This window comes from Crassostrea angulata, chromosome 3, assembly GCF_025612915.1.
Source record: "Crassostrea angulata isolate pt1a10 chromosome 3, ASM2561291v2, whole genome shotgun sequence".
Lineage (NCBI taxonomy): Eukaryota > Metazoa > Mollusca > Bivalvia > Ostreida > Ostreidae > Magallana > Magallana angulata.
Window position 1 is genome coordinate 41,852,473 of NC_069113.1, and position 27,119 is coordinate 41,879,591.

At 31.9% G+C, this 27,119-nt stretch overlaps 2 protein-coding genes across 2 annotated transcripts; both read right to left on the reverse strand.

The window, feature by feature from the left end:
- Positions 1 to 2,997: 2,997 nt before the first annotated feature.
- LOC128176626 (limbic system-associated membrane protein-like) lies at positions 2,998 to 10,042 on the reverse strand. The gene is made up of 6 exons (XM_052843082.1): positions 9,766 to 10,042; positions 6,731 to 6,801; positions 4,231 to 4,426; positions 3,858 to 4,004; positions 3,586 to 3,720; positions 2,998 to 3,382 (listed from the first exon to the last, which is right to left on the reverse strand). Exons 1-6 carry the CDS (start codon positions 9,818 to 9,820, stop codon positions 3,000 to 3,002), a joined length of 987 nt encoding a protein of 328 aa, XP_052699042.1. The 5' UTR covers positions 9,821 to 10,042; the 3' UTR covers positions 2,998 to 2,999.
- A 6,683-nt stretch (positions 10,043 to 16,725) lies between these two features.
- On the reverse strand, positions 16,726 to 26,984 carry LOC128176625 (lachesin-like). The gene is made up of 6 exons (XM_052843081.1): positions 26,831 to 26,984; positions 25,505 to 25,575; positions 25,078 to 25,273; positions 24,778 to 24,927; positions 19,078 to 19,212; positions 16,726 to 18,871 (listed from the first exon to the last, which is right to left on the reverse strand). Exons 1-6 carry the CDS (start codon positions 26,883 to 26,885, stop codon positions 18,492 to 18,494), a joined length of 987 nt encoding a protein of 328 aa, XP_052699041.1. The 5' UTR covers positions 26,886 to 26,984; the 3' UTR covers positions 16,726 to 18,491.
- Positions 26,985 to 27,119: the final 135 nt, after the last annotated feature.

A 27,119-nucleotide genomic window follows, 5' to 3' on the forward strand; every position in this document is an offset into this window, starting at 1 on the left:
TTAGCTGCATAGTACTTTTACCATACAAGCAGAAATGTGTTATTTTGATTTCACACATAATCAGACCATTGAAACTATAAAAACAAAATACATACGGGAACAGGTCATTTTATAATTGTTTAATAATCAAACGAAGCACATTTTTGAACGCTTATAAACATCTTTTATCTTTTAATATTAATGAGCTTCATTACATGTCATGTATTTTGTTTTATTTCCTTGAAATAAGTAAAAATACCTCGATTATAATAAATGATATTCTCGTAAATTTACCACTACCACAATACAGAAAAAATATTATTATTGAATAGTAGTATAATGTTATTTACATGCATATTGAATAAGCTACCATTCTGTTATTAGTCGAGTTAAAAATTAATAAATACATGAAACTTTTACGCATTTGATGATCAGGGACCCGTTTCTCAAAAAGGCCTACGTCCAGGCGTAAGCTTATCCGGACTAAATCAGGGACTAAACCTCAAAACAAGACTAAGTTGCGTTTCACAAAAAGGCGTAAACTTAGTCGGGACTAAATTTGGGTTTAAATTTACGCCTGCTAATGGGTAGGCGTAAGTCCTTAGTCTGTGCACAAAAATGGCGAGTGTTTTGTTTCTAAGGCAAAATATACGGATAATTTTATTTTTTGGTTTGTTTTATGTGTTATTTGTACTTGTACGTATAACTTTATAAAATACCTATTGTTCGATAACTGTCTTTATTTCTAAATAAATTAAGATTAAATCAATTTGATAAATAATGGTCTCACCTTATTAAACGTATGTAATATACATTACTACTCGTAATGAAATTTACCTAAAGTGTGAAGAATGGGTATACCCAAATAAATGATATAAACACAATTATTAAAAAAATGCTTTATTTCTAAATTAAACATTTATTCCCCAAGAAGATAGATGTATATAAGTACGAATAGATTATTGCTCTTTTTTTTTATCAATTCTCAGTAAGCATGAACTAGAATTTAATGTTTCTAATCAAATTTGAACCTGTGAAACGAAACTGATTTCAAAATTATGAATAGGAGCAACTCAAAACGTTTACATTTGTAATTTGCCCTTGTGTGTGGTTGTTTGTTCTTTACATATACATGTATTACTGAAAACTTTACAACACGTATGCATTATCATTTTCATTTTTTTTTTGCTCATAGTATCTTTACAAAACCGTATGAAAGCTACATGTATTTTGGAATGTTTATGAACTCGCATTTAGATACAATCAATTTTTGTTTGTTAAAATATTACTTAAAAATATGTTTTAGAAGCGTGCAGAGTGTGCATCGATTTTAGATCTGTTGACAAGCGTTTGTCAAGGTTATCGATTATTATAAAATTTCACATGCACACCTTGAAATTTTGGAAATCAAATTCATTAATCTTATTAATTCTAGGATGAAGTGATCAATCAAGGTTATATTTCCGTCCTTCTACACTTGCAAACAGTTTCACTCGGTCGTGACTTCGCCAAGTCACAGCTGTTACCTAAGTTACTTAACATTAGATATTGAAAATCAACATAAATTTGCCCGCTGACAACGAGGGTGAAATGATTGAAAATTAAACAGGGCGAATTATTCCCTGTTTATGGATGGTGTATATTACTTTCAACCCCCCCCCCCCGAAAAAAACAAAACAATCGATCGATTTAAACCAAAAACAGGAAAGGGAGTTGGGGAGACCCAGGCCTCAAATGTTGATAATTCCTGTCTTGTTAATTGTTGATATTGATATCTTTCAAGACTATTATCATTTGAATCGCAGAAAATCAAAAATCGTTTCCATGTCATTGTCTACATTCTTTCAATTTTGGAACAGAAGATGGACAAGGTTCATGTAATATTGTTTATACAGTAGATGTTTTCGATTTCAGTTGGTTGCTGTTATACTCATGGTCATATTATTTTCTATAAATAATATAGTGAATTGATAAAAAAGAATCAAGCCTTATCCCAGCATCTGAAAATGTCTAAAGATCTACAGTGTCTATGAAGCATACTTCTCATTCTGCAGACGTATTGGGGCATATCCACTGTACCCTGTCCATGTATTCTTTAAATATTTGAAGTTTACACGAACATTGAAGTTAATTTCTATGTATTGTTTCGTTCAATCAAAATGTAAGATTGTGCCTCAATATCATCTACAATGCATTTAATTGTCACATATTTGGTTTCTGAAACCTGTTATATATACCGCTTTCATATCAACTGTTTTTCTCTAAAATTTCATTATGTTAAGAAGTGTATAGGCATTTGTTCTACTTTTATTTATATAAAGTGTCATGAACAGCTTGAACTATGCACATTCAGTGGTAAAGTATAACATGCGTACTTTCGGGTACTACATGTACTATGAATTGGAAAATTGATCCACCACATATAATCATAGCCTCAAAGCAAAACAAAATACGATATGCGCATGCTTAGTACTCAGCGGAGATGTCTAAGTTTTTCGACATTTAAACCCTAACTTACGCCTTTTTCAGAAACGCAACTTAGACCCGACTAAATATTGACGTAACTTTGTTAGTCGGACTAACTTCAGCCCAGATTTACGCCTTTTTGAGAAACGGGCCCCTGATGATTTAACTGTCCTCATTGTCAGCATTAACACATCTCTTCTGTACGTTAACACAAAACAGGATTATAATCAGTATCATTTAGTCAATGAAAATTTTAAATGAGTGGCATTTTAAAATAATGTACGTGGACAATATGGAACAAAACATAGCGCAAACAATGTTCAGACGGCACATTCTTTTCTTCGTTCTTGAACTGTACACCATTTAAGCAACCTTTTTCACAATTTTCTTGTTATATAATTATTATGTATTCCTTTTTAGCAGTGTTTCATATAAGCCATGTTCAAGAGCTCGTGGTATATATAGATATAGATACATATATATATATATATATATATATATATATATATATATATATATATATATATATATATATATATATATATATATATATATTAACGCTTCTGAACATGTTTAATTTTCACAGTTTTCCTGTTAGATCCTACTTCATTCTCTGCGTCACAGTGGTAACTAGCAAAGGTGTAATCAGCATCCAACTGAAAGTCCAGCGTAAGAGAAATCCCTGTTTTGATCTGTAACGGCTCTGTTTTCAATTCGTACAAGAAAGTATTATTATTCTGGGATTTTTCAATTGCACCGTTAACATGGTGGTATGTTCCTATTGTTATGTTATCCCTGGACCACGTCACATTGGGTGGAGGGACGGCATATACCGAACAGGACAGGACCACGCTGTCTTGTTTTCTCCCCAGAATGGAACCGCCATTTGAGATTTCATTTCCGTTAATTTCATTATGGACAAAGACGTCAGGAAAAACTAACAAAAATGTGTTTAACACATGAAATACATGTTGTATTCTTTTAGCAAAAAATTGCAAAATTACACAACAAAAGGCTAAGCAGCAACAAAAGAATAATAGAGTTGGACTAAATGTTTGAGTAGAGCATAAAAATTAAGTATAAGTAAAGAAAATTTATCCTGCTAGAGTAATTATTCAAAATGTAAAATATTTCACTTACAGTCAACCCTGAGTGTAATGTTTTTCGCCACGGGTTTCTTCATTCTATAACTGTTTATTGCCTGACACTGATATATAGTATTACAGTTTCGGGATATGTTACGTATACCAAGCATGTTCCCACTGATTCCTATATCTATTTTACAAAATAAAGTGTTACTAACTGAATTTTTTTTCTTCAAATTTACGTAAATATCATATTAACTTAAAATAGTAACTAATTAGTGATATTTTATGAAGAAAAAATCACAAAAAATTATGTATTTGGCTTACTTTTAAGTTTTTCCCCAGACTCTGTTTGCTGGTATGCATACCAGGTAACTGTAGGTTCCGGATAACCGGTGGCATTACACCAGAGAAGAACTGTTTCTCCTACCATGCTGGTTATGTTAGAAATGACTGTCGGAATTGATGCTGACTCTTTTTTTCCATAAAATTAAAACTAATCTGATTTTAGTTAACGTACAGATATTTTTTTTAAAAATAAGGATCTATTAAAGATACAAAACTCATCGGTTTTTTAATGTATAAAGATACCCTGAGGATACAAAGATATTTTTCAAAATAAAATGAAGACCTCTAAAACATTAATCTTGTGTCGTAATGCATCGATAAAGATCAAAGAAATAATCACAATAACACCTACCTTTAGCTTTCAGAAAGTAGCTTCCAAATGTCTTTTCCCCAGCTGTGCATGAATAATTTCCTTCATCATTCTTTGACATTTGCGTCATCTTTAAATTATATTCCAGTGGTCTCGAAGAATCAATTGATATTCTGTCTTTGTCTTTAAAAACCATTTTACCAAAGGTTATCAGATTGTCATCTCGTTTCCAAGAGGTCTAAATCAGAAAAAGTAAAGCTTTGACAAATTTGAAAAAATAAAAATCTTGTCAAATGCTTTTTCCATCATTAAGACTGGCCGCTTTAAAAGCATAACAAGAATTCTTAGAAAGTAATTTTCATCAAACAACTGTGAAGAAAGTTATATGCTCTTTGAATTATTCTTTAGGCAGAGCAGTATTACATCCTATTTTGGATAAAAAATCCTTGTTGATCACAAAGGTCAAGGTACTAAATTTTATTTCATTAAGTTGAACAAGATAAACTTAATTTTAATAAAACGACAATATTATTAATTCATTACAAATGCTGACGTCTTTTAAAGGGACATTGTTGCAATGCACTTTGAAAAAATCAAATCTAATAGGGACTAAGAAAATATTATGTGTCTAGGGTAACCCGACATAACATACAAAAATGCCCCGATTCTACCATTTTTAGGTCTGTTTTTATCCGATTGTGATTTTCAAATTATTTCTATTAAAAACACGTTTTAATAAGATATGACACAAACAAAAATTCGTCTGGTTTTATATTTGTAATCATGCCCTCATGCAAAAAATACGATGAAAAATCAAAAAAATCCTTACCTACCTAACCTAATTTTTTCATCAGTGTTACCCTTAACACACAAACTGTTTTTTCTTAGGCCTAGATAGTTTCTTAAAATTTAGTTTGGCTCGATGGAACATTGAACATCTGACATGAAAAATAACAGTTCAAAAGTATATTAAAATATCACATGCATCCCACTTACTAGCTGCAATCCAACAATTGTAAACAAAGAATATGTTATTTTTTGTTTACATTTAAATGTGAAAAAGAAAATTCAAGGCTTATACCTAAAACGAATGTGACAAACGCCAGGAAATGATTATTGATGTTTAAAACGAATTAGCAGAGAGAAAAATCAGCTTGAAAAAGAACTTTAACCGGTTTAATGAAGCACTGTAAACAAAAACATGACACGAGCCTTGTTTATATAACAAAGAACTGTAAGCTATTTATCTTGCTTATAACTTAACGAATGACAAGCACATGATAGTCATCATCAAAATGCATTACTAAAACATTCATTGTTAACAATAAAGTTGAAAAATAAAATTTGACCCAAATCGTGACCATGATCTTTTAAGATCGAACGGTGCATACAACTGTTTTTTAACTTTTAAAACGCTGATCTTGGTGACAATGTAGTTATCCCTTCAATTCAATTGTTCTTGTTCTTCTCGTAAAGTAAAGCATAAGATGCAATCAAAACTTGGTGACTGAACACACCCATATTTTATCTTATTATCAGGATCGGTTTCTAAAAATTAGCAATGTTTGTTAGAATTTCACAATTTGATGTTACTTCTTTTAAGGTGGTATGGGACACTTCCATGTTGTAACGTATTGTTTATCGAAATAAACAATAAAACGAAGTGTGATTATATAAGTAGTTTCTTTTCCAATATTGTCACCTAACAGCATAGCACAGTGGGTTAGAGGGTTTACTACGAATCTTTAGGTCATGAGTTCGAATTACACTGGGGTTTTACAATTTTAACATCTCAAAATATTTTTAAAAGTTATTTTTGGTTAAATATTGTAAAATTTGAAAATTCTAAACCGTTGAAAGTGTAATGTTTCTGAGTTCGATATGGAATTCGGCTGCTCTGAAAATAGTAAATCAAAGAGTGAATTAATTTATCTATTTCCTCAAACATGGACTTAAATTTGAAATATGTACAATAACCCCCGATTCTCTGTGGCGCACGCACTATAAATGACGATTGCGTATGCGCTGCTCGGAGACAGGGTGGTACGCGCCGTTTCGGAACTGTAGCGTACTAACTACAGTCAACAAGCCAATTAGTGTATTTATTTATTCAAATACACACCTATAGTCTCGAAAGCCTATTACAGGCACGTAATACCATAGCCAGGTTAATCTTACAATCTTTATTTCTTCCCTGGCTTCTACGTGTTGATGCTTTGGTCGTCAAACACAGACTCTCTGATTCTGCTGATTTATATACCCTTTGGGTATCATGTGACCAACTGAGGATCGAATGGGATGCGTACATAAAACCGGAAGTAAGTCAGCACAATTATACAACGGGGAAACGAAGGGATATTTTCGATTTTGATCATAACTTTGCTTCAAAAGTATTTCAATTATAGTGTACTTTAATCCACATTAATATCGACAATTGTCCCATACCACCTTAAAGATTCTGATTGATGAATTTTTTATATATATGTAAGTTGGGTGCAAGATTAACTTCATTAAATTAAGCGAAATCGCTCTAGAGACTTACTCTGCGAATATCATCCACTCTGCAGTATAATGGATAGATCAAATCTTCTCCCAGATCGTATGTCACCACTTCTAAAAAGTTATTTTCAAAAAGTCTCAATGTAATTTTGACGTTTCCAATACTAGCTTGTTTATGATGTGAGCAGGCATTAGAAAGGGTCCATCATGTGCTTCATTGCCCAAATAAGCAACGATGTAAATTGCTTTGTGATATTAAATGCAATCCAATGCACCCCATACACACACAATCTAAATCGCTATAGTGTCACTTGTATTTAGTTATTCAGAAAAGTATGGAGAATAATGGTTATAGATATACATTTCTAAGGAAGGGAAATTTATTCACCAAGCACCATTAATCACTATTTATAAATTCCGTTCTCATTATATGTGCATAATTTTTAACAATATGCGTGGCAATATGATTTCAAAATGATGGTTAAAATCTTTGACATAATGGTTAATTTTTTTTATGCTTTTTTCATTTTATGCTGATCAATAAACTATCTTTATACGTCATTTAATGATGGTACATTGATATCATATGATGGTATTTCACCATTATGTGGTATACGTTGACATTATATGCTAATATGCTAATTGTTCATTATATGAAAATATTTTGATTATTGTTTAACCGATATATCCTCAAAGTAAGATAGGGACTTTTTTTAACCTTGTACCTTTCTTGCAAAAAGATTGTATTGTAACAGTATGGCAGAGTTACTGATTTGGGGTTAAATTTGTTAATAATTTAGAATATTTTCTTTTTTACAAATGAAATTAATTTTATTGCAAAAATAGGATTATCCATAGATTTATTTAGATTAAGGGGGCTTTCTTGAAATGAGCAGAACCTTTTAGAAAACTCTGCTTTTACCACTAAGTAATATGGACTTTAAAAAAGATTTTAAGGGTCATAACATATAACTACTACATTGAGCATGCCCTTGAACTACCAATGTATCAGTTTCAAAATGAAAGAGGTACTATGTCTTTATAAAAAAAAGAAAAGAAGGATTAGTACTTGTAAAATTGTAATCGGTTTCTGGACGGCAGTATCTTATTCGTGCGTTGTACAAATCATTTCTCTTTTGTTCATAAAATTTGTACCAGAGCACACATTTAATAAATAGGTTACTGTGGTTTCATTATTATTCAAGGGCATCAATTTTCGTGGATTAAGTGAAAATCACAGTTTCAGGGATACGTAAATTCGTAGCCAATGACCCTATCAATACAAAATGTTAATAAAAATTGCCCTTCAATGAACATTTAATTTCGTGGATCAACTAAACAACGAAATCCACGAAAATTGGTTTTCAACGAATATTGATGAAACCACAGTATTAGGGATGTGCAGATTAGTACATGAAGCTAGGGGCAATATAATGTGTTTTTATTATAACTTTAAGGATCTTACGAAAAAGCAAGTCCTAACGAAGGACAAAAACCCATTAGAAATTTTAAAATCAAATAATTCTGAATTAATAGCTAAAATTAACAATTTACAATTATCATACAATAATTATTGCTTTATCAACTGTCAGTCAAACATATTACCGCCATGAGAATATTTTTTCCGAGACATGAAACCAATCCTCCTTAATCATTAGCACTAAGTAACTGATCTGGACATTTTCCTTATTTTTTTCTAACCAGTCCATTAACTAAATTATCTCTGAACATTTATCAGTTAATGTCTTTATTATTCTGTTGCCTTATTTTTAACGACATATATAACAGCCAATCAGGAAAGGTCTACCCCAAAATATGACGTGATTCATTCACTTCCAGACTCTATTTTCTAGTTTTATCGATTTGAAAAGCAGTTGACTGAATTCGGAATATGGTTTTTAATGAAATTTCAGGAACGGTTTTATCATAATTCATGTAGATGATGCACGAGTTTACACAAAAAAGTAGTAAGTGGCGAACGAATTTATTTTACCTATTAATTTTATATGAATCGCTGCAAGAAAATCATGACAGATAAGTCGGTCTAAAAAATCAAAATGGCTACCACGACCAACTTTTTTATTGTTATAGTACTTGGAATAATCTTATTGTAAAAAGAAATATTTCTAACGTCAGGTGTCTGTGTTTGTTATCGGTATTAAAATGTTAACTTTGTTCGGTAATTCAGAAGTTTTCATTAACCTTGTATAACAGATACCGTCCTACTTGTGGATTTTCCCTTGTATCACAAAATCAAATAAATCTAATGAATGAAATTATCTACCTAAATATAGTTGTTTTGATTTTCCCGGTTAGTTGTAGTTTTTAAAAATTTTTGTTGAGGTCTTATTTTACATAAAATACCGTTGTGTCAATTTTCTACTATTATGAAGAACAGTCCTGGACGGGCTTTTATAAAATTTAGACAAAGTATCAGGCAATTGCAAAAAATTTAATATATTAGATTGAAACAACTAATTCTAACTCATAATTTTTGGAACATATTCGAGGAAAACGTGGACAATTACAAATTCAAACTTTCGAGACTCCGTCTTTCAGTACTCCCAGTACTTTGATTTTTATAACATATTTAGTTTATGTCTAGCGAAGTAAGGAAATATCATTAGCTTTTCAGCATATTAGGGACAAAGCATCGGTTTAACTACAAGTATATATATAAAATCAAAGTGATACGAAATAAGAAAAACCTAAAGTTTCGAAGTGTAATAAGTTTAATTAAGGTAAGAAAATAATATATCAGCGCAAAACGCAATATCTGCACATGAAGAAAAAGTATCATAGTGTAATAAAGAATTATTTGTAAGAATGTAATGACGTAGCATCGACATTCAGATAACAATTCTCAATACAGTTCAAAGAGGTATCGGCATTTAAGTCAAAGTTTACAAAGTAATCATGACGTATCATGAAATTCATATGAGTTTTACACGTAAGGTTGTTGACACTTTTCATAGCCTGGCATAACATGAGCTTATGATTAATATCTTACTTCATTTTACCAACAATGTTTTGAAATGATTCATTATTAAACAATGTAAGTACATGAAGTCAACGTACCTGGCTTTGCATCGATGACACTGAAAAAAGCTAATATACAAAATAATGCGTACATATTCAAAGTATTCTATAAACTTCCATTGACCTCTGCTTTAGTTTTCCGTGTTTTGCTTGTAAATAATGATCTATACATGTATATCATAATATCGTACCTCGCTGTGCCTTACACGGTAATAGTTCCTCGTTTAGAAATATTGTTTATATTCATCGTATAACCAATATGCACTGCTTTCATGCGAACTTTGAAACTTGTGTGATCAACTGTTTTATATGTTTGTCTGCGGCAAGTCAAGTTCGCTGTTAAAATCCTAAAGAAAACATGAGCGTATATACTTCCTGTTGTAAATTATATTCTTGTAAGTATATTTTCAACCATTTGATGATGTGAAATCATGTATATTTCTGTAGCTATAGTAGTTCGATTGTCCAGAATTTCGTCTTTTGAACAGTATTCCATAGATGGTTAGTTTTTCATCAATATAATAAGATTATGGTTTATTTTAAATATTTTTGACACCTAAAAGATAAAGTCTCTTGTAATCCTGTATATGAGTCATTCTCAAAAAGGTGGTATTGGGTTGTTACAGGGCACTAGAAAGTATAATCCTTGATTTTTGCCAAGTTTCACTTTTGTGCTACCTTTGGATATATATTAGCATACTTATTGGTATATATACAGTTAATTCTAACAAAATCTTAAAAATTTAAAAATTTTATAAGTTGATTTTTATACATTATTTGACTGTTACAACTCAGAGTTTGCGACTTTAAATAGGTTTTGTAAAGGTAGTACGACCCTTTCTTATTAAAATAATAGGGTCAAGGGATGAACGATATGAAAAATACCTCCCTCGAACAAAAAGACGAAGAAAATATATGAACAATATTTTTCAGCGAGATAAAGTTTGTTTGTTACCTTTTTTATGTCCATGGTGTAACGAAACAAAATATTGGTGTGTAAGAGTTGTCATTCTTAGTAATTTGAAAGATAAATGATGCCTCCTTATTCCCATCGTATAGCTTTAAAAAATGATAGAAGACAAAATAGCTGATAATGAAATTTACTCTATTTTTTCCTGATAAGTAAGTAGAAATGAATGTGTAACTTTTTATATTGTCTTTGGAAATACTAGGAAAAAGAAATATTTAGACACTCTGGAAAACAGACAAACTATTGCTATGTGTTGTTGAAGCAGATAACATACTCTTTTACTCTGAGGGAGCAGTAATTATTTAGCAGAGACAAGTTAATTCATAAATATGTCCTTGGTGTAACAGTCCTTGGTGTAACAAAAACAAAAAGTTACACCATAGACCATCATTGTTATCCCAGAGACTATAATTTACATAATTTATTTTTTGGAGAAAGACATGATGAAATTATTAAATAAAATATATCACAATGAATCGCATTTGTTAGTATGTGCTGATATATAATGTCGATGCATCTGTTTGCTGTAGAACTAAATTATTTCTCAATTATGCAATATTTTGTTACTCCAAAGACACATACAATTAACACCAAGGTCATATGACCCAAAATATTCATTTTTAAAAGTCTAAGTATTGTCAAATCAAATCGAATTTATCAATTCAAGTATAATTAATATTGAATTTGATATCGGAATTATAGCTTAAGCCAAATTTTCCCTAAAAAATATTATCTGACTTTAAACAAAATGTGTTACCAAGGACTTTTAATGTTACACTAAAGAGTATTTCAATTGCCATGCGTGTATTTCTGATAGAAAAATTAATAAAACTAGTATTGTATAAATACATTTTATGACAGATTATGCAATGTTTTCAAACAGGAGTATAATAAAATACTAAAATTATTCATCAACTAGATAGAATGATGTCCATGGTGTAACATGGTGTGTCTTTTGTATAACAAACTTAAATTTTAAGCCTGAACTTGTAGAGAATAACAGTTACATGTATAATATATCTGCTGTCAGAAATGTGCATTTGGTAATTTTGAATTCATTTAAAATACATTCAAGCTGTTAAAACAAATTAAAATATTAAAACTTAGATTCTTATAACAGGCAAAGTCCATGGTGTAGCGTAGGTGTCCTTGGTGAAACATATTGGAACTAAATTTGACTTTAGGGGCACTATTATGCACATTGATAATAATTACTGTTAAATATATGCATTCATAAGTTATAGCTATGAAAACATTCAGTTGTCTCTATTTTGAAATCTGATATTTTCGTGTTTAAATGAAGATTGTCCTTGGTAATTTGGACTAATAATGATTGTCCTTAGTGTAACATCCCTTATTTTGTTTCATTTTCAAAGATTTACAAAAAATATTGAGTTTTTTTCACTTAAGATTATTTTTCATGTCACTTACAAGTGTCTATTAAAAAAAAATCAGACATTAAATGGAAAAGAAGTTTTCAGTGTGCAAAACAATGTCATTAGATAGATGCATATTTCTCATTCACAAACCAAATATGAAAATTTAAGGAAAACACACGATTGAATTCTTGTTTTAGGATTAAGTTCAAGAAAAACTCCAGAAAATTTAACTTTAAAACCAAATTAAATGCATGAACAATAAGTTTTAATAAAATTTATGAATATTTCTTATGCGTTACACCAAAGACTGTTTTCTTTTCATGTGGTTGTAAATATCATATTTTTATAGATTTAAATTTGATGTACTGTTGGCATATTTTAGCAAACAAACAACATGATTACCCAATACAAAATATGATAAATTCAATCTGGTTGTAAGTACTTTGTTTTTAAAGAAGTGGTACTTGAAAAACTCCACCTTTTTTGAGAGTGACCCATATACACGTGCATTTATGTCTTAGAAGTTCTGTTTATATGCATGTATTGCATGAAAAATGAAAAATCGCTACACACCCCCTATATAAGGCCGAGCGCACTATTCATGCTTCACCGCATTCAGGTATTTCATACACCCGAACACGTTACCTTGGACGAAAAGTTGTGTAGAAACGCGATTTGAACAAAAGTAATATGACAACCACTGCACTGGCAAGGAATATCCAATGAACGACGAAGCAAGACAGACTGAAATCCAAATTCCTCGATATCAATTGTAGACTATTTTCCAGTGTATTTTATAACAACGCACATGCGCAAACCACACACTGTGGCAGATCGAGCAATGTCAATGATCGCATCGATTTTCGAAACGAAGCGTTTTTGTAGGAAACCGATGGAAACGATGTTACGTCGTTACTTTTTTTGGACTTACTATCATTTAGCTACTGTGTTGGATGTAGTGCCGCTGGGGTTTTCAAAAAGATGCAGCAAACTCTTTATGGACGTCACACGTGTTTCATGTCCCTGCGAAGTAAGACAGCAATATCTGTGCAAAATAATACCGATACTTTGAAAATTCTTTCAAACAACAAATGCATTTTTTATTTTATCGATTGTTGTTTCCTTTATTCTTTATTACAAACGTTTTACTACAATGTAAGGTTCATGCATTTGTAAGTCCGTGCAACCTGAATGCCTTGATCGGAAAGCAACCGACCATAACTTTCTCAACCGGTATATATACCCCAGTGGCAGTAGAGCAGCGATCGAAACTATAGTCTGTCCCAAGTTATTGCTTCCATCATTTTTTGATGATTTAATAAAAAAAAAAAGCACATACCTTTGAAAGAAATACAGTGTAAATCGATGAAAGAGAATATATCCAAGATATCTTCATTGAACAATTATCATTTCTCACGTATAAAAGTTCACAGGAACGAAAAAAAAATTCTTTCGGAGGAAATGCTTACATCTTTTCTCCATTCGGTAGTACTCGGGATACCTCGCGCAATTTTTCAACGTTATCATCCGGGCTTTTTATGACTGATGCAATGCAAAATCTCCGTAGCCTTTCCATTTTGGGATGTGTATTGAAAATTGAAGCGGTCGAGGGGGGCGTTTGAAAACTACGGAAGCGTATTAGTGCCACATATACACTTCACATTTTTTTATTTTCTACACTTTAAAGTGTAAATTTTACACTTTAATCTTAAAATTTTAAACTTTAATCTGTAAAATTCACACTTTAATCTGTAAATTTTACCCTTTAATCTGTAAAATATACACTTTAAAGTGTAAAATTTACACTTTAAAGTGTAAAATTTACACTTTAATTTGTAAATTTTACACTTTAATCTGTAAAATTCACACTTTAATCTGTAAAATTCACACTTTTAAGTGTAAAATTCACACTTTAATCTGTAAAATTCACACTTTAAAGTGTAAAACTCACACTTTAAACTGTAAATTTTACACTTTAATCTGTAAAATATACACTTTAAAGTGTAAAATTCACACTTTAAAGTGTAAAATTCACACCTAAATCTGTTAAAATTTACACTTTAACGTGTAGAATTTACACTTTAATCTGTAAATTTTACACTTTAATCTGTAAAATTCACACTTTAATCTGTAAAATTCACAATTTAAAGTGCAAAATTCACATTTTAATCTGTAAAATTCACACTTTAATCTGTAAAATTCACACTTTAAAGTGTAAAATTCACACTTTAACCTGTAAAATTTACACTTAAATATGTAAAATTCACACTTTAATCTATAAATTTTACACTTTAATCTGTAAAATTCACACTTTAAAGTGTAAAATATACACTTTAATCTGTAAATTTTACACTTAAAAGTGTTAAATTTACACACTATCCTGTAAAATTGGCTCATTTATACACATACATTGGAGAGTATTTATCATTTCCGATGGCTTGATCGAAGCATTATGGACTGATATATTTTAAATAGTAAATATTTCAAACTTTGCCTTAAATACAGTGACATCATCACACAGTGATATTTAAAAAAAAACCCGTGGATTTTCAAATAGATATAAGTGGTTTTATGCCTCGGCTTTTTTCCACACTTTTTTATGATGATTTTACAATAAAAATAACAAATAGTGTTGAATTACTGATCATTCAAAGAATATACATAATGTATCATTCTGTCTAAACCTCGATTTAGCATAAGTACGTTCAGTACTTTGAGTTATGTACGTACTAAAAAACTTGATTAAATAAAATTGTACTGTATACAAATGAATAAAATTGATGCTTTAAACTAGTAAAAGTCTTGTATACATTTAGCAGGCTTGAAGACTGTGTATTTGCATAAAAGTGAACAAAAAGTCAAAACCCCAAAACATTGTTACAGATAATTCCACATTTTATGTTGCGGCCACCATATAATTATGTGGTGGCCGGCTGGCCGTCAGATAAATTAGTGGTGGTCGCTAGTTTTTAGTCCATTAAATTATCACTTTTTTCAGTTTTTGTGAAAATTTTGATCTGATTGAAAGAGATGAGGGAAACGCCTTGCATTATAAAAAGCCCTTAGCGTTGGCCAATTTTTTGGCCATGTGACACTGATACATTTTGTCTAAGAGAATTTAATTATAACTGTTTCAGTTTTTGAAAAATTGAATACTGTTAATGAGAACTTATTTCTCGATTGCAATGTTTATTATTAAAGCAAGATCATAAAAAATGTCGGACATTTAATTAAAACAGCCATGTGGTGTTGACAGTATTTTACAGATTAATGTGTGATTTTTACAGATATATATGTAAAATTTACAGAAAAAAGTGTGAATTTTACACTTTAAAGTGTAAAAATTACAGCTAAAAGTGTGAATTTTACACTTTAAAGTGTGAATTTTACACTTTAAAGTGTGAATTTTACACTTAAAAGTGTGAATATTACAGATTAAATTGTAAAATTTACAGATTAAAGTGTGAATTTTACACTTTAAAGTGTGAATTATACACTTTAAAGTGTAAATTTTACAGATTAATGTGTGAATTTTACAGATTAAAGTGTAAAATTTACAGATTAAAGTGTGAATTTTACAGATTAAAGTGTGAATTTTACAGATTAAAGTGTAAAATTTGCAGTTTAAAGTGTAAAATTTACAGATTAATGTGTGAATTTTACAGATTAAAGTGTGAATTTTAAACTTTAAAATGTAAAATTTACAGATTAAAGTGTAAAATTTACAGATTAAAGTGTGAATTTTACACTTTAAAGTGTAAAATTTACAGATTAATGTGTGAATTTTACAGATTAAAGTGTAGAATTTACAGTTTAAAGTGTAAAATTTACAGATTAAAGTGTGAATTTTACAGATTAAAGTGTGAATTTTACACTTTTAAGTGTAAATTTTACAGATTTAAGTGTAAATTTTACAGATTAAAGTGTGAATTTTACACTTTAAAGTGTGAATTTTACACTTTAAAGTGTAAATTTTACAGATTAATGTGTGAATTTTACAGATTAAAGTGTAAAATGTTTAGATTAAAGTGTGAATTTTACACTTTAAAGTGTGAATTTTACAGATTAAAGTGTAAAATTTACACTTTAAAGTATAGAAAATAAAAAAATGTGAAGTGTATATGTGGCACTAATACGCTTCCGTAGAAAACAGATAATCTGGACATTTTTTATATTAGTGGATGAACGTAGTTTGAGCACAAAGGTATTTATGATTATCGAAATTTCAAGCAAAAAGTGGTGGAAGCAAAAACTCGGGACAGAGTATAATATGGCGATTAATTAAGAAATGAACTCAATGTCTACCCAAGTTATACTCGTATAACCTGGGTTGGGGCAATTTACGCTTTATAATCCGCGAAGCGGATTATAAAAAAGCGTAAATTGCTCCAACCCAGGTTATACGAGTATAACTTGGGTAGATATTGAGTTCATTCCTTATAATTTAATTTTCTGGAATTTGCTGTACAAATTGAGTCCGTTTTACTTTTAAAAATGATATAAATCTGTTCAAAATTCAAACGTAACGTCAAGTGAATTAGTACGTTGGTGCATTGTGACGTGTCTTGTGACGTGCAAACCAGGTTATACAAATTTAACTAAATTTTTCTATCCAATCAAATGCCGCGTTACAACCAGAATTAAATTATATGCTTTTAAGAATTCATATCAGCTTTAATGAAACATTATACTTGCTGACAATGTCATTGTATCGACCCTCGAACTTGCGTAAAGATGATTTTAATCGAGGTTCTTGATATTCTTGTTCCAACAACTTGGTTGTTAGTAGCTTGTCTCGTTTAAGAAATTGTTCGTATGTAGAGCATGCTCTTGCATAAAGAATAAGCTGAGAGACATAGCCCCCATCAGCAGATGATGATTGTATATTGCTACATAAGTAAGGTAAGTTGACGATGAAAAAAAATTATCACGTTTATCATATAGTTTTGTTTTAAGGTTAACTTAAACGTCTTTTTTAGTGAAATATCCAAATATGAAACATATGTCTCAGATTCTGAGGTATCTTTTATTTAAGCTCACTGGGATATTTTGAGTTGACATGAGCGTGAAAGTAACTGTTGTTAATGTTGTTAAAGAACAATTTGTCCCCATTGGAATTCGTACTGATTGTTTGAAGACCTGGTCTCCAAAAACTACAAAGATATTGTCTTTCAGAAATTCAAGCATCTTTTTAATGTCAACTTCAGAGTACTTGTGTATGCAATCAGAATGGTAATTATTAGTATGTTTTTCCTGCTTTGGTTTGGTCAGAACAGGATGACAGAGCGTATATAAGAGAAATGTAGAACCTTCATTATCGATATAAAAATTGTTTAGAACTGGTCAGATTAATTGCATAGTACTTAACTCATACAAGCGAGAGAAAAAATTGATTTCAAAACATATTGAGAAGAGTTACATGTAAAATATAAAAAGAAAATACATACGGAAAAAGGACACTTGGTGACTTTTTTCATATTTAAAAAGTATTGCACGTTTATATATTTTTAAACATCTATTATCTCTTGATATTAATGAACTTGATTACATGTATGTTTTTTATTTTATTGAAAGAAATAAAGGTACTCTGGTAATAATAAATGATAATCTTGTAAATGTATTTACCACTTAACCAGTACAGAAAAAATATAATTATTAAATACTTAAACAGTGTTTTTACATGTACATTGAATTAGCTACCATTCTGCCATTTGTCCTGTTAAGGTTTTTAGTATGAAAGATAAAATGATTAATAAACTATACAAATATATATGCCAAATAATTTGAAGTTTAGGGATAAAAAATGATTATCTAATAAAATTAATTCAGTAAGTAACAATAAAAAGCCCCTGCTGGATTCGAACTCCAGATGAACGGTACAAAAGACCGAGTCCTTATCCACTCGGCTATGGAGTAAGTTACATGTTGCCATAAAAAAATCTTTTAGTGAAACGAAATATCGTTTCTATCAGAGGTCAGCCATTTTGTGACGATGTGTTATTCCACCTTAAAAATTGCTATGAATACACGAAAACTTAAAGCATTTGATGATTTGATGATTACAGAGTCCTCATTACGAGCATAAACACGCCTCTTCTGTACGATAGGACTATTATCACTATCCTTAAGTCAATGCATATGAGATATAAGATGAACGGTATTGTAAAATAATGTACGTGAACAATATAATATTACAAAACATAGTGCTAAAACAACGTTCAGACGGCACATATTTTCCATTTTTGAACCATTTTAAAGCCATTTAAGCAACCTACTTGTTCAAAAGCGAAATATGCTCACAAATTCAAATTAAACGGTTTTTAATTCTTTTTTACATTGTTGCTATATTATTGCTAAGTACTTCTTTTTGAACAGTGTTTCATTTAAGCCATGTTCAAGAAATGACGGTGCAAATATCAACGCTTCTGAACATGTTTAATTTTCACAGTTTTCCTGGTATATCCTACTTCATTCTTTGCGTCACAGTGGTAACTGGCAAAGGTGTTATCAGCATCCAACGTAAAGTCCATTGTAACTGAAATTCCTATTTTGATCTCTAACGCCTTTGTCAAACCGTACAGGAAATTATCAGCATTACTGGATTTTTCAATTATACCGTTAACATGGTGGTATGTTCCTATTGTTATGTTATCCCTGGACCACGCCACATTGGCTGGCGGGACGGCATATACCGAACAGGACAGGGCCAATCTGTCTTTTTTTCTCCCAAAAATGAAACCGCTATTTGAGATCTCTTTATCGTTTAATTTGATACCCACAAAGACGTCAGGAAAAACTAATAAAAACATGTTAAACAAATAGAATATTTTCATGTGGTTTCCTTAATGAACAAAACTACATAATTAAAGGCCATGTAATGACCAAAAATAATAAAGTCTTTCTCAAATTATTAAGCTAAGACACATATTTAATATAAGTAGAAAGAATTGTTGAACTTTTACATTTTAGCTCATTATTCAACGTGTAAAATCTTTCACTCACAGTGAACTCTGAGTGTGATGTTTTTCGCCACGGGTTTCTTCATTCTGTAACTGTTTATTGCCTGACACTGATATATAGTATTACAGTTTCGGGAAATGTTACGTATACCAAGCATGTTTCCACTGATTCCTATACCTGTTATACAAAAAATAAATAAATAAATAAAAACTTCTATACTTATAAATTAAGACATTTTGCCAAAAAACTAAAAAAAACATGCCTACACCAGAGTAACTGCTTTCAGCTTTGGTATTTCAACATGTGTGATATGATGTCCCTAAGCTATACTTGAAGTTTACCAGGGTTGTGTTCAAGATCGTAGCAGCAAGCCTAGACTCTTGGTCATAGATATCTAAGTCTATTGAGCGAACAGCTAGGTTAGCCGCCAGGTCTCAGATTTGAAGTTGGAAATATTCAACTAAAAATTTATGACATCGACATAAATTGTTAATTTCAAGCGGAAAATTACATGTTTAAATTCATTATAACTTAACGGATGAACACAATATCACTACGTAAAAAGATTTCGTGTTTGTTAACAAAGTGGTACCTACGATGGCCATCTTGAATTGGGTGCTTAGCATAAAATATTTAGTTTTCGAATATCTAGCTTGGCTTGGCTAGCTTACCGTTCAACGACGTAGTCCTGCGTAGCAGCTACGATCTTGAACGCAGCCCAGGGCTTGACATGATTAACAAAATGTTAAATAAATAAGATGAGCCAATTCGTTTCTTGGGTGAGCGATTTTTAAAAATGTTGATGGATAGGATACATTCGCAGTACTTACCTATGGTACACAGAGAAGTTCATTAGATTTGACAAACGTTAAATAATAAAATCGGGCAATTCGTTTCTTGAGTGCGCGATTTTTAGTTTTGACGTATCAAATACTTTTGCAGCACGACCTCTAATGATAGAATAAGATAGAACTTTCCAGTGTGAGTTCATCATGCAATTATGCATCGCTGGCAGATACCGTCGGATATCTTCGGTTAATACAAATTTAAACAGTTATCAGAAAAAATGAAACAAATTGATGCGATTTTAGTTTTGATGAAAAGAACATTCCAGGAGGGGTTGCCCAGGAACCCGGTTTGACTAATTAACGTCATGGAAAAAACTGTAGGGCGAGTTTACTATGGGCATAAACATTGGATCGGACAATTTTGGTTTTATATGCATAAACTGGCGTTTTTTAAAATTTCATTCATTTTTTTTTGCCACGACAAATTGGTTGTAAACCTTATGCATAATTTCAAAGTATAATCAGTTTTGAATATTTTTGATGGTATCGAACCCGCAACCTAAAAACCCTACCTCTATAATGTTACCTAATGTCTGGTGCTTTAACCACTGAACCATTTCAGTCACAATAAACTGTGTTGTTAAATGCTAAATGTCCCTTCAACCACGAATTTACGGACTTGTAGTATTTCTCTAAAACGTTCAATTGTTGGGGTACAAAATGACATTTTTAAAGTATTGTGGGTCATATCTCCACGGTTTTGTTGATTGAAATCGGTTTGATTTCCTTTAAACCTTATATAGACTATGACAAAAATATGGAGCCCAGACCCATTCTGTAAAAGAAAAGGCATTGAAGTTCTAAAAATGACTCTATCTGGAGGTTTTGACACGCATACGCAAGTTTAGATCAACCTATTCCGAATATGTAACATATTTTAAGGTTATAAATCGATGTTATTTTTGGAACAGTAATAAAAATATCATTTAGTATTTATTTGTTTAATTCATATTTCACATTAAAACCAGTTTTAACGAACCTTAAATTGCTGCACAGTGAATAATAGTCTCGTTCAACCAGACGCTCGGCTGTCTCCGTAAAACTCCGACGAGCAGAGAGTCTGGTAAAGCGTCACGTAAATGTTTGTAACGTCAAAACGAGGCTTACCAAAATACCGGTATTTAATTTGATTTGTTGAAAGAAACACACCTCCTATTACATGTAAACAATGACGGAAGAAAACTCTATATCGGATATTTGTGATGGAATGAATTTGCCATTTTTACTTAAAGAACTCAAAAGCGGTTGTCATGAGTGGGAAGGATTTATTTGCAGTGTTACCTACGTGTTATGGTAAAACCGTTTTGTATTCAATTTTACCAAAACTACAGGCACGTAGCATCGTTTTTGAAAGTGGGGGGGGGGGGCCAGACCCATCCAAACAAGAATAGAATTCCTGGGTCCCCCGCCGGTCAAGCAGTATACTAGTATCGAGTCTAATGACCAAGGCTGATTTTCGAACTTGACCAACGTATTAGTGGTATAAACATTTGGTATAAATTTAATGAAAATCCGTCAAAATTTGTAGGCATGAGAGCGCTTACAAGGTCAATTTTTGGATAAACTGGGGTCATTATGGTGGTCAAAGTCCCATAACTCCAACAAAAAGTATTGACCAATGCTGATTTTCGAACTTGACCAAGGTATTAGTGGTATAAACATTTGGTATAAATTTAATGAAAATCCGTCAAAGTTTGTAGGCATGAGAGCGCTTACAAGGTCAATTTTTGGATAAAACGGAGTCATTATTGTGGTCAAAGTTCGATAACTCCAACAAAAAGTATCGACCAATGCTGATTTTCGAACTTGACCAAGGTATTAGTAGTATAAACATTTGGTATAAATTTAATGAAAATCCGTCAAAGTTTGTAGGCATGAGAGCGCTTACAAGGTCAATTTTTGGATAAAACGGAGTCATTATTGTGGTCATAGTCCCATAACTCCAAAAAAAAGTATCGACCAATGCTGATTTTCGAACTTGACCAAGAAAATAGTGGTATAAACATTTGGTATAAATTTAATGAAAATCCGTCAAAATTTGTAGGCATGAGAGCGCTTACAAAAAAGTGTGACGGACGGACGCACGGACACACGGACGCACGGACCCACGGACACACAGACCCACGGACACACGGACCCACGGACACACGGACGGACGCCCGGCATTTCTATGTCCCCGCACTGCGTTGCGGCGGGGGACAAAAATCTTGACAAGCAAAAAAAAGAAGGAAATTTTAAGTTTCCAAAAATCTTCAAAATCCTACTCCGTGGGGGGGGGGGGGGGGTTAGACTAAACTATACTTCCTTACCAAAATTTTCTTCCCTCCAAATCCTCATTTCCTTATTTTCATATCAATTTTTTCCTTACTTCCAACAAAGTGGGGGGGGGGGGGGCAATTCCATTATAATTCATTTTTTATATGTAAATTTTAAAAAATGTGTTGCTGCGAGAAAAAGTGGGGGGCCAGGCCCCCCCTGCCCCCCCCCCCCCCCCGATGCTACGTGCCTGAACTACTGTGGGAAACAAAAGTGAAAGTACGTTTTCCAGCTGACTGTGGTCGAAGTTCTACGGTTGTGGTGATGATCTCTCCGTTGATATCTTTAATGAAAGATCAATTCATTAACATTCAAACTTTTGGAGTTGACTGTGTCTATATCGGAGAGAATCTGGAAGAAGGTGAATATCTTTTTAATTATTATAGCTTGAGATAAATTACAAGTGACATCCTACATAATATGTAGAAGTAATCTCAGGAAAATTCAAGCTTATTAAATTTACATATTAGTGTTACCATATTCATCAGTGTATCACCCCCCCCCCCCCCACCACCACCACACATATTGAAAATTATTACATGTACTCTTTCACCCACCAATATCCCTGCATGACAACCTAGCTACAGCCAGAGACATATATGATAGTAGTTAGTTAGAATATACGTCCCTGCTGCAGCTTTGGAAGACTTTTTTGAGAATGAAATCAATTTACTCAAAATAATTAAAAACATATGAGGACATTGCTGAATAATTATCATTAACAATTTTTTCAGGAGTATTAGAGAAGATAAAAAATGGAGAGGTACCAATTCTAATGATGAGTCCCGAGAGCCTCTTTACTGGGTCATGGAGAAAACTCTTTGAGACAGAAATATTTAGAGATATTGTCTCTGCAGTTGTTGTTGATGAAGCTCATTGTGTGGACCAATGGTAAGGATAGTTCTATTCATAATTTCTGTTGATTTTGTAATGCCATTGATGTAGCTTAAATTATGAAATTTGAAGAAACAAAAGTATTTAGTGCGATTTATGTAAAATAATTTGTTTGAAAATAATACATTAAGAAATTCATTTTTTATTTATTTACATTCTAAATTAATTCTCGATCACGACAGCAGGAAATGATTTTCATGATTTCCATTTTGTCCACAGGGGAGATGAATTTAGAAAAGATTATAGCCGGATTTCTGAGCTGCGTAGTCTCCTCCCACAGGCCGTAATGGTTGCTTTAACAGCAACTGCCACCAAAGACGAACAGAATCAAACATCAAAGCTCCTGGGAATGAATACATATGAAACCATCATTGGATGCTGCAACAGGACAAACGTAATGTATTTTACCAAGCAGGCGTCTAGTGATATTGAGGAAAATTTACAGTGGCTGATTGATAAACTCATCACCAAAAAGGAAGGTACACCAAAATCAATTATTTACTGCAGAAATATCAAATCATGTTCCCAAATTTATTCACTATTTCGAAGAAAACTTGGAGCCCAAAATTCATATATAGTACAACCTTCAGCCCAGAATTGTTTATATGCAATGTTTCATCATTCCATGCCAGAAAAAAATAAAAACATAGTAGCAGAAAACTTTAGAAAAAATGATAGTAAACTGCTTGTTGTATTTGCAACAAATGCCTTTGAAATGATGGGAGTAAATGTTCTAGATATCCAAAAAGTCCTTCATTGGGGTGCATCAAGAAGTGTTCAAGGTTTTATGAAAGAAAGTGGTCGAGCAGGTAGAGATAACAAGTTTGCAGTTTCTGTCGTTTACTACCATCAAGTAGATATAAGTGCTACAGCAACAGATGATCATATGCGGCATTACTGCAAGTTGACTTCTTGTAGAAGGCAATATTTTGTTGAATCATTTCTCGCCAGAAAATATGAGTACCGGTAATTCTGACAAGATAATTGAACACTTCTGTTGTGACAACTGTGCAAAACTTTGTAAATGTGGAAATTGGCCTACAAACTCTCTGCTCGTCGGAGTTTTACGGAGACAGCCGAGCGTCTGGTTGAACGAGACTAAGTGAATAATTATCACAAGCCATCGCATGTATTTTACTTTCGTTTTCAATTCAGCCGGTTCAGATTTCAACTTTCTACTTGTTTTTAATCCATTAAATTCAGCTCAATGCTGAAGGCGCATCCATTTTGAATATTGTTGTTTTGAAATAATACGCACCGCTTCAGTTACATTATTTACATTTTATATCATTAACACTTTACGTTTTTTGAAAATGTTTTATTTAATGATAAGAAATGAATTTAATAATTTTTCTATCGATCGACGAATCAAAGAAAAAACTGACCGTAGCGTAGAAAAATTATTAAATTAATTTCCTAAATTGTAAAATATGACATAAAGAACAATATTTAGAGATACTACGCACTAGATACCCAATTTTAACTCATAAATCAATGTATCATATTAATGTGTAAATTGTTCATTTCTGCGCTTGCGCGGGATACCATCTAGTGTGTGGTAAAAAAACCCCACAGAAATGATTTCAAATTTATGTTAATATTAATTGAAACTGACAGAAGTTACTATTTCCGAGAGAAAAATTTTATGAAAATCTTTTATAGAAGAAGTATACATTCGGCTTACTTTCAAGCTTTTCCCCATATCTTGTTTGTTGGCATGCATACCAGGTGACTGTGGGTTCTGGATACCCGGTGGCATTACACCATAGCTTGACTGTTTCGCCTAACATGCTGTATATGGAAGACTCACTGTGTTTCGGAATTGATGCCGACTCTTTTTTCAATGAAATCAAAACAAATCAAATTAAAAGTCACGTGAAATTGAATATCCTTTTAAACAAAATAAAGATCCACTAAGACAGTGGTTCTGCATCCTGATGAAATTAAAATAAAGAGCACTGATGAGAAACACTATGACACATACCTTTCGCTATCAGGATATAGCTTTTGATTTCTTCTCTCCCCTCTGTGCATGAATATTTTCCTGCATCGTTCTTCAACAAGCTCTTCTTCAACTTTAGATTATATTCTGGCGGACTCCTATCATCGAGTGAATATTTGTTAAAATCAAAAACATATCCACCGGCAGATATCGGTACATCACTTCGTTTCCATGAGCTCTAAATCATATAATAATACAGCTTACATGTCATGTCATGATTAGTTCTCAGAAACAGAAGAAAATGTTTTAAATAAGTAACAACTGTATGGAAAATAGGTTTCATTTAAATATCTTGTCCTGTGTATGACTTTTATTAAAAAGGTGTGTACCATGCGTTCTGAACCAAACAGTGGGTTTACGATACAAGATTAACTTTATTTAGTCAAAAGATAATGCCTTCAAGACTTACCTTGCTAATATCATTCACTCTGCAGTATAATGGGTATTTTAAGTTGTCTCCCAGTTCATATATCACCAGTTCTAAAAGAGTGAATTATACAACCAAATAGAACCGACTTTATGATAGAAATATAATCGAATGCATCTTTAACACACACAAACTAACTCGAAATAGTATAACGTGCTTATTATATATTCAGTTATTTATAAAAGTTTGGGTAAACTTTTTTTTCTTTATTCCTCTTTCACCACCCCTTGTTAGAGGAAGAGAGCTGAAAATTTTGAATAAACCTAAATAAAACCTGTGGACAATCCCAACTGCTTAAAGAGTTGGACACACCTTACGGCCTTAGACAGTCCTCGTCTACAACATTGTTGGTTACCATGAGATATATTGCCTTTACTATTAAGTTTTAGAATTAAGAATAAACAATTTATTTCTGCTAAGAAATCTGTAAAGTTTTTCCTCTACGTCGGTCTCCTGATTTTATGATTAAATTAGTTGTCAATTACAGTGACAGGCAATGCAACGTATAGATATTCATTCGTAAGGATATTTCCTATCCAAACATATGAGAACGGGGAATAAAGAAAATATTATATCACATTTCATGGATACCACTTAATGCTCTTTTGTTTACATTCAGCTACAGGGAACCCTAAAACAACTTATTTCCGATTCCACTGCTGATTTGATCCATTTTTTATTGCTCACAAATTAGCATATCTCTGTTCCTGGTAGCAGAATGGAATGATTCACCCAATACAGTTGTATATCTTCTTCAAACATTGTACACAAATTTTCCTGAACCCGAGTGCATATTTATATTTAGGTTATGTGTAGAAAAGTTAAATATTAACATATTAAGGCAAAGTATCGGATTAAGTAGCACTACATAGTATCAAAGTGATACCAAATAAAAAAGATGCACCAGAATTAAGAGCAAAAGTGTAATCAGATATGAAGTGGTACTCATATATAGATAAAGCTTATGTATCGGCATACATGTATGTACAACAAGAAGTATCAGCATATAAAGAAAAAAGTTACATCATATAATAAAGAAGTATTAGAATGTAATCACGACGTATCAACAGTTCTCAGCATAGATCAAAGAGGTAAAATCATTTTTAAACAAGGTTCGAGCATATCATGAAGCATCATCAATGCATGGGTGTTTTACACATAGGGTCGAAGACGCGATTCATAACTTGGCATAACACATTTCTAGTTCATGAACTCATCATTAATATCTTTAGTTACTTCATTTTATCAACCAAGTTGTTAAATTAATTATCAGCAAACAATGTAAGTACAGTAGTACAGTCAACGTACCTGGCTCTGCATGGATGACACTGGATAGGGCTAAAAAACAAATACATGCGTACATATTTAAGGTATTCTACGAATGTTCATTGATTCCTGCTTCAGATCTCAGTGTTTGGCTCGTAAATAAGGATTTATAACATAATCCTGTATCTCGTTGTGCCTGACAATCATAATTACTTCCTCGTTTAGATATACATCGTTCATATTTATCGTTTGTTAAAAATGCTCTGCTTTCAGGAACTTTGAAGAGGTTGCCCATCACATTCAGCCAGACAGTATCACATTGTACAGTTTC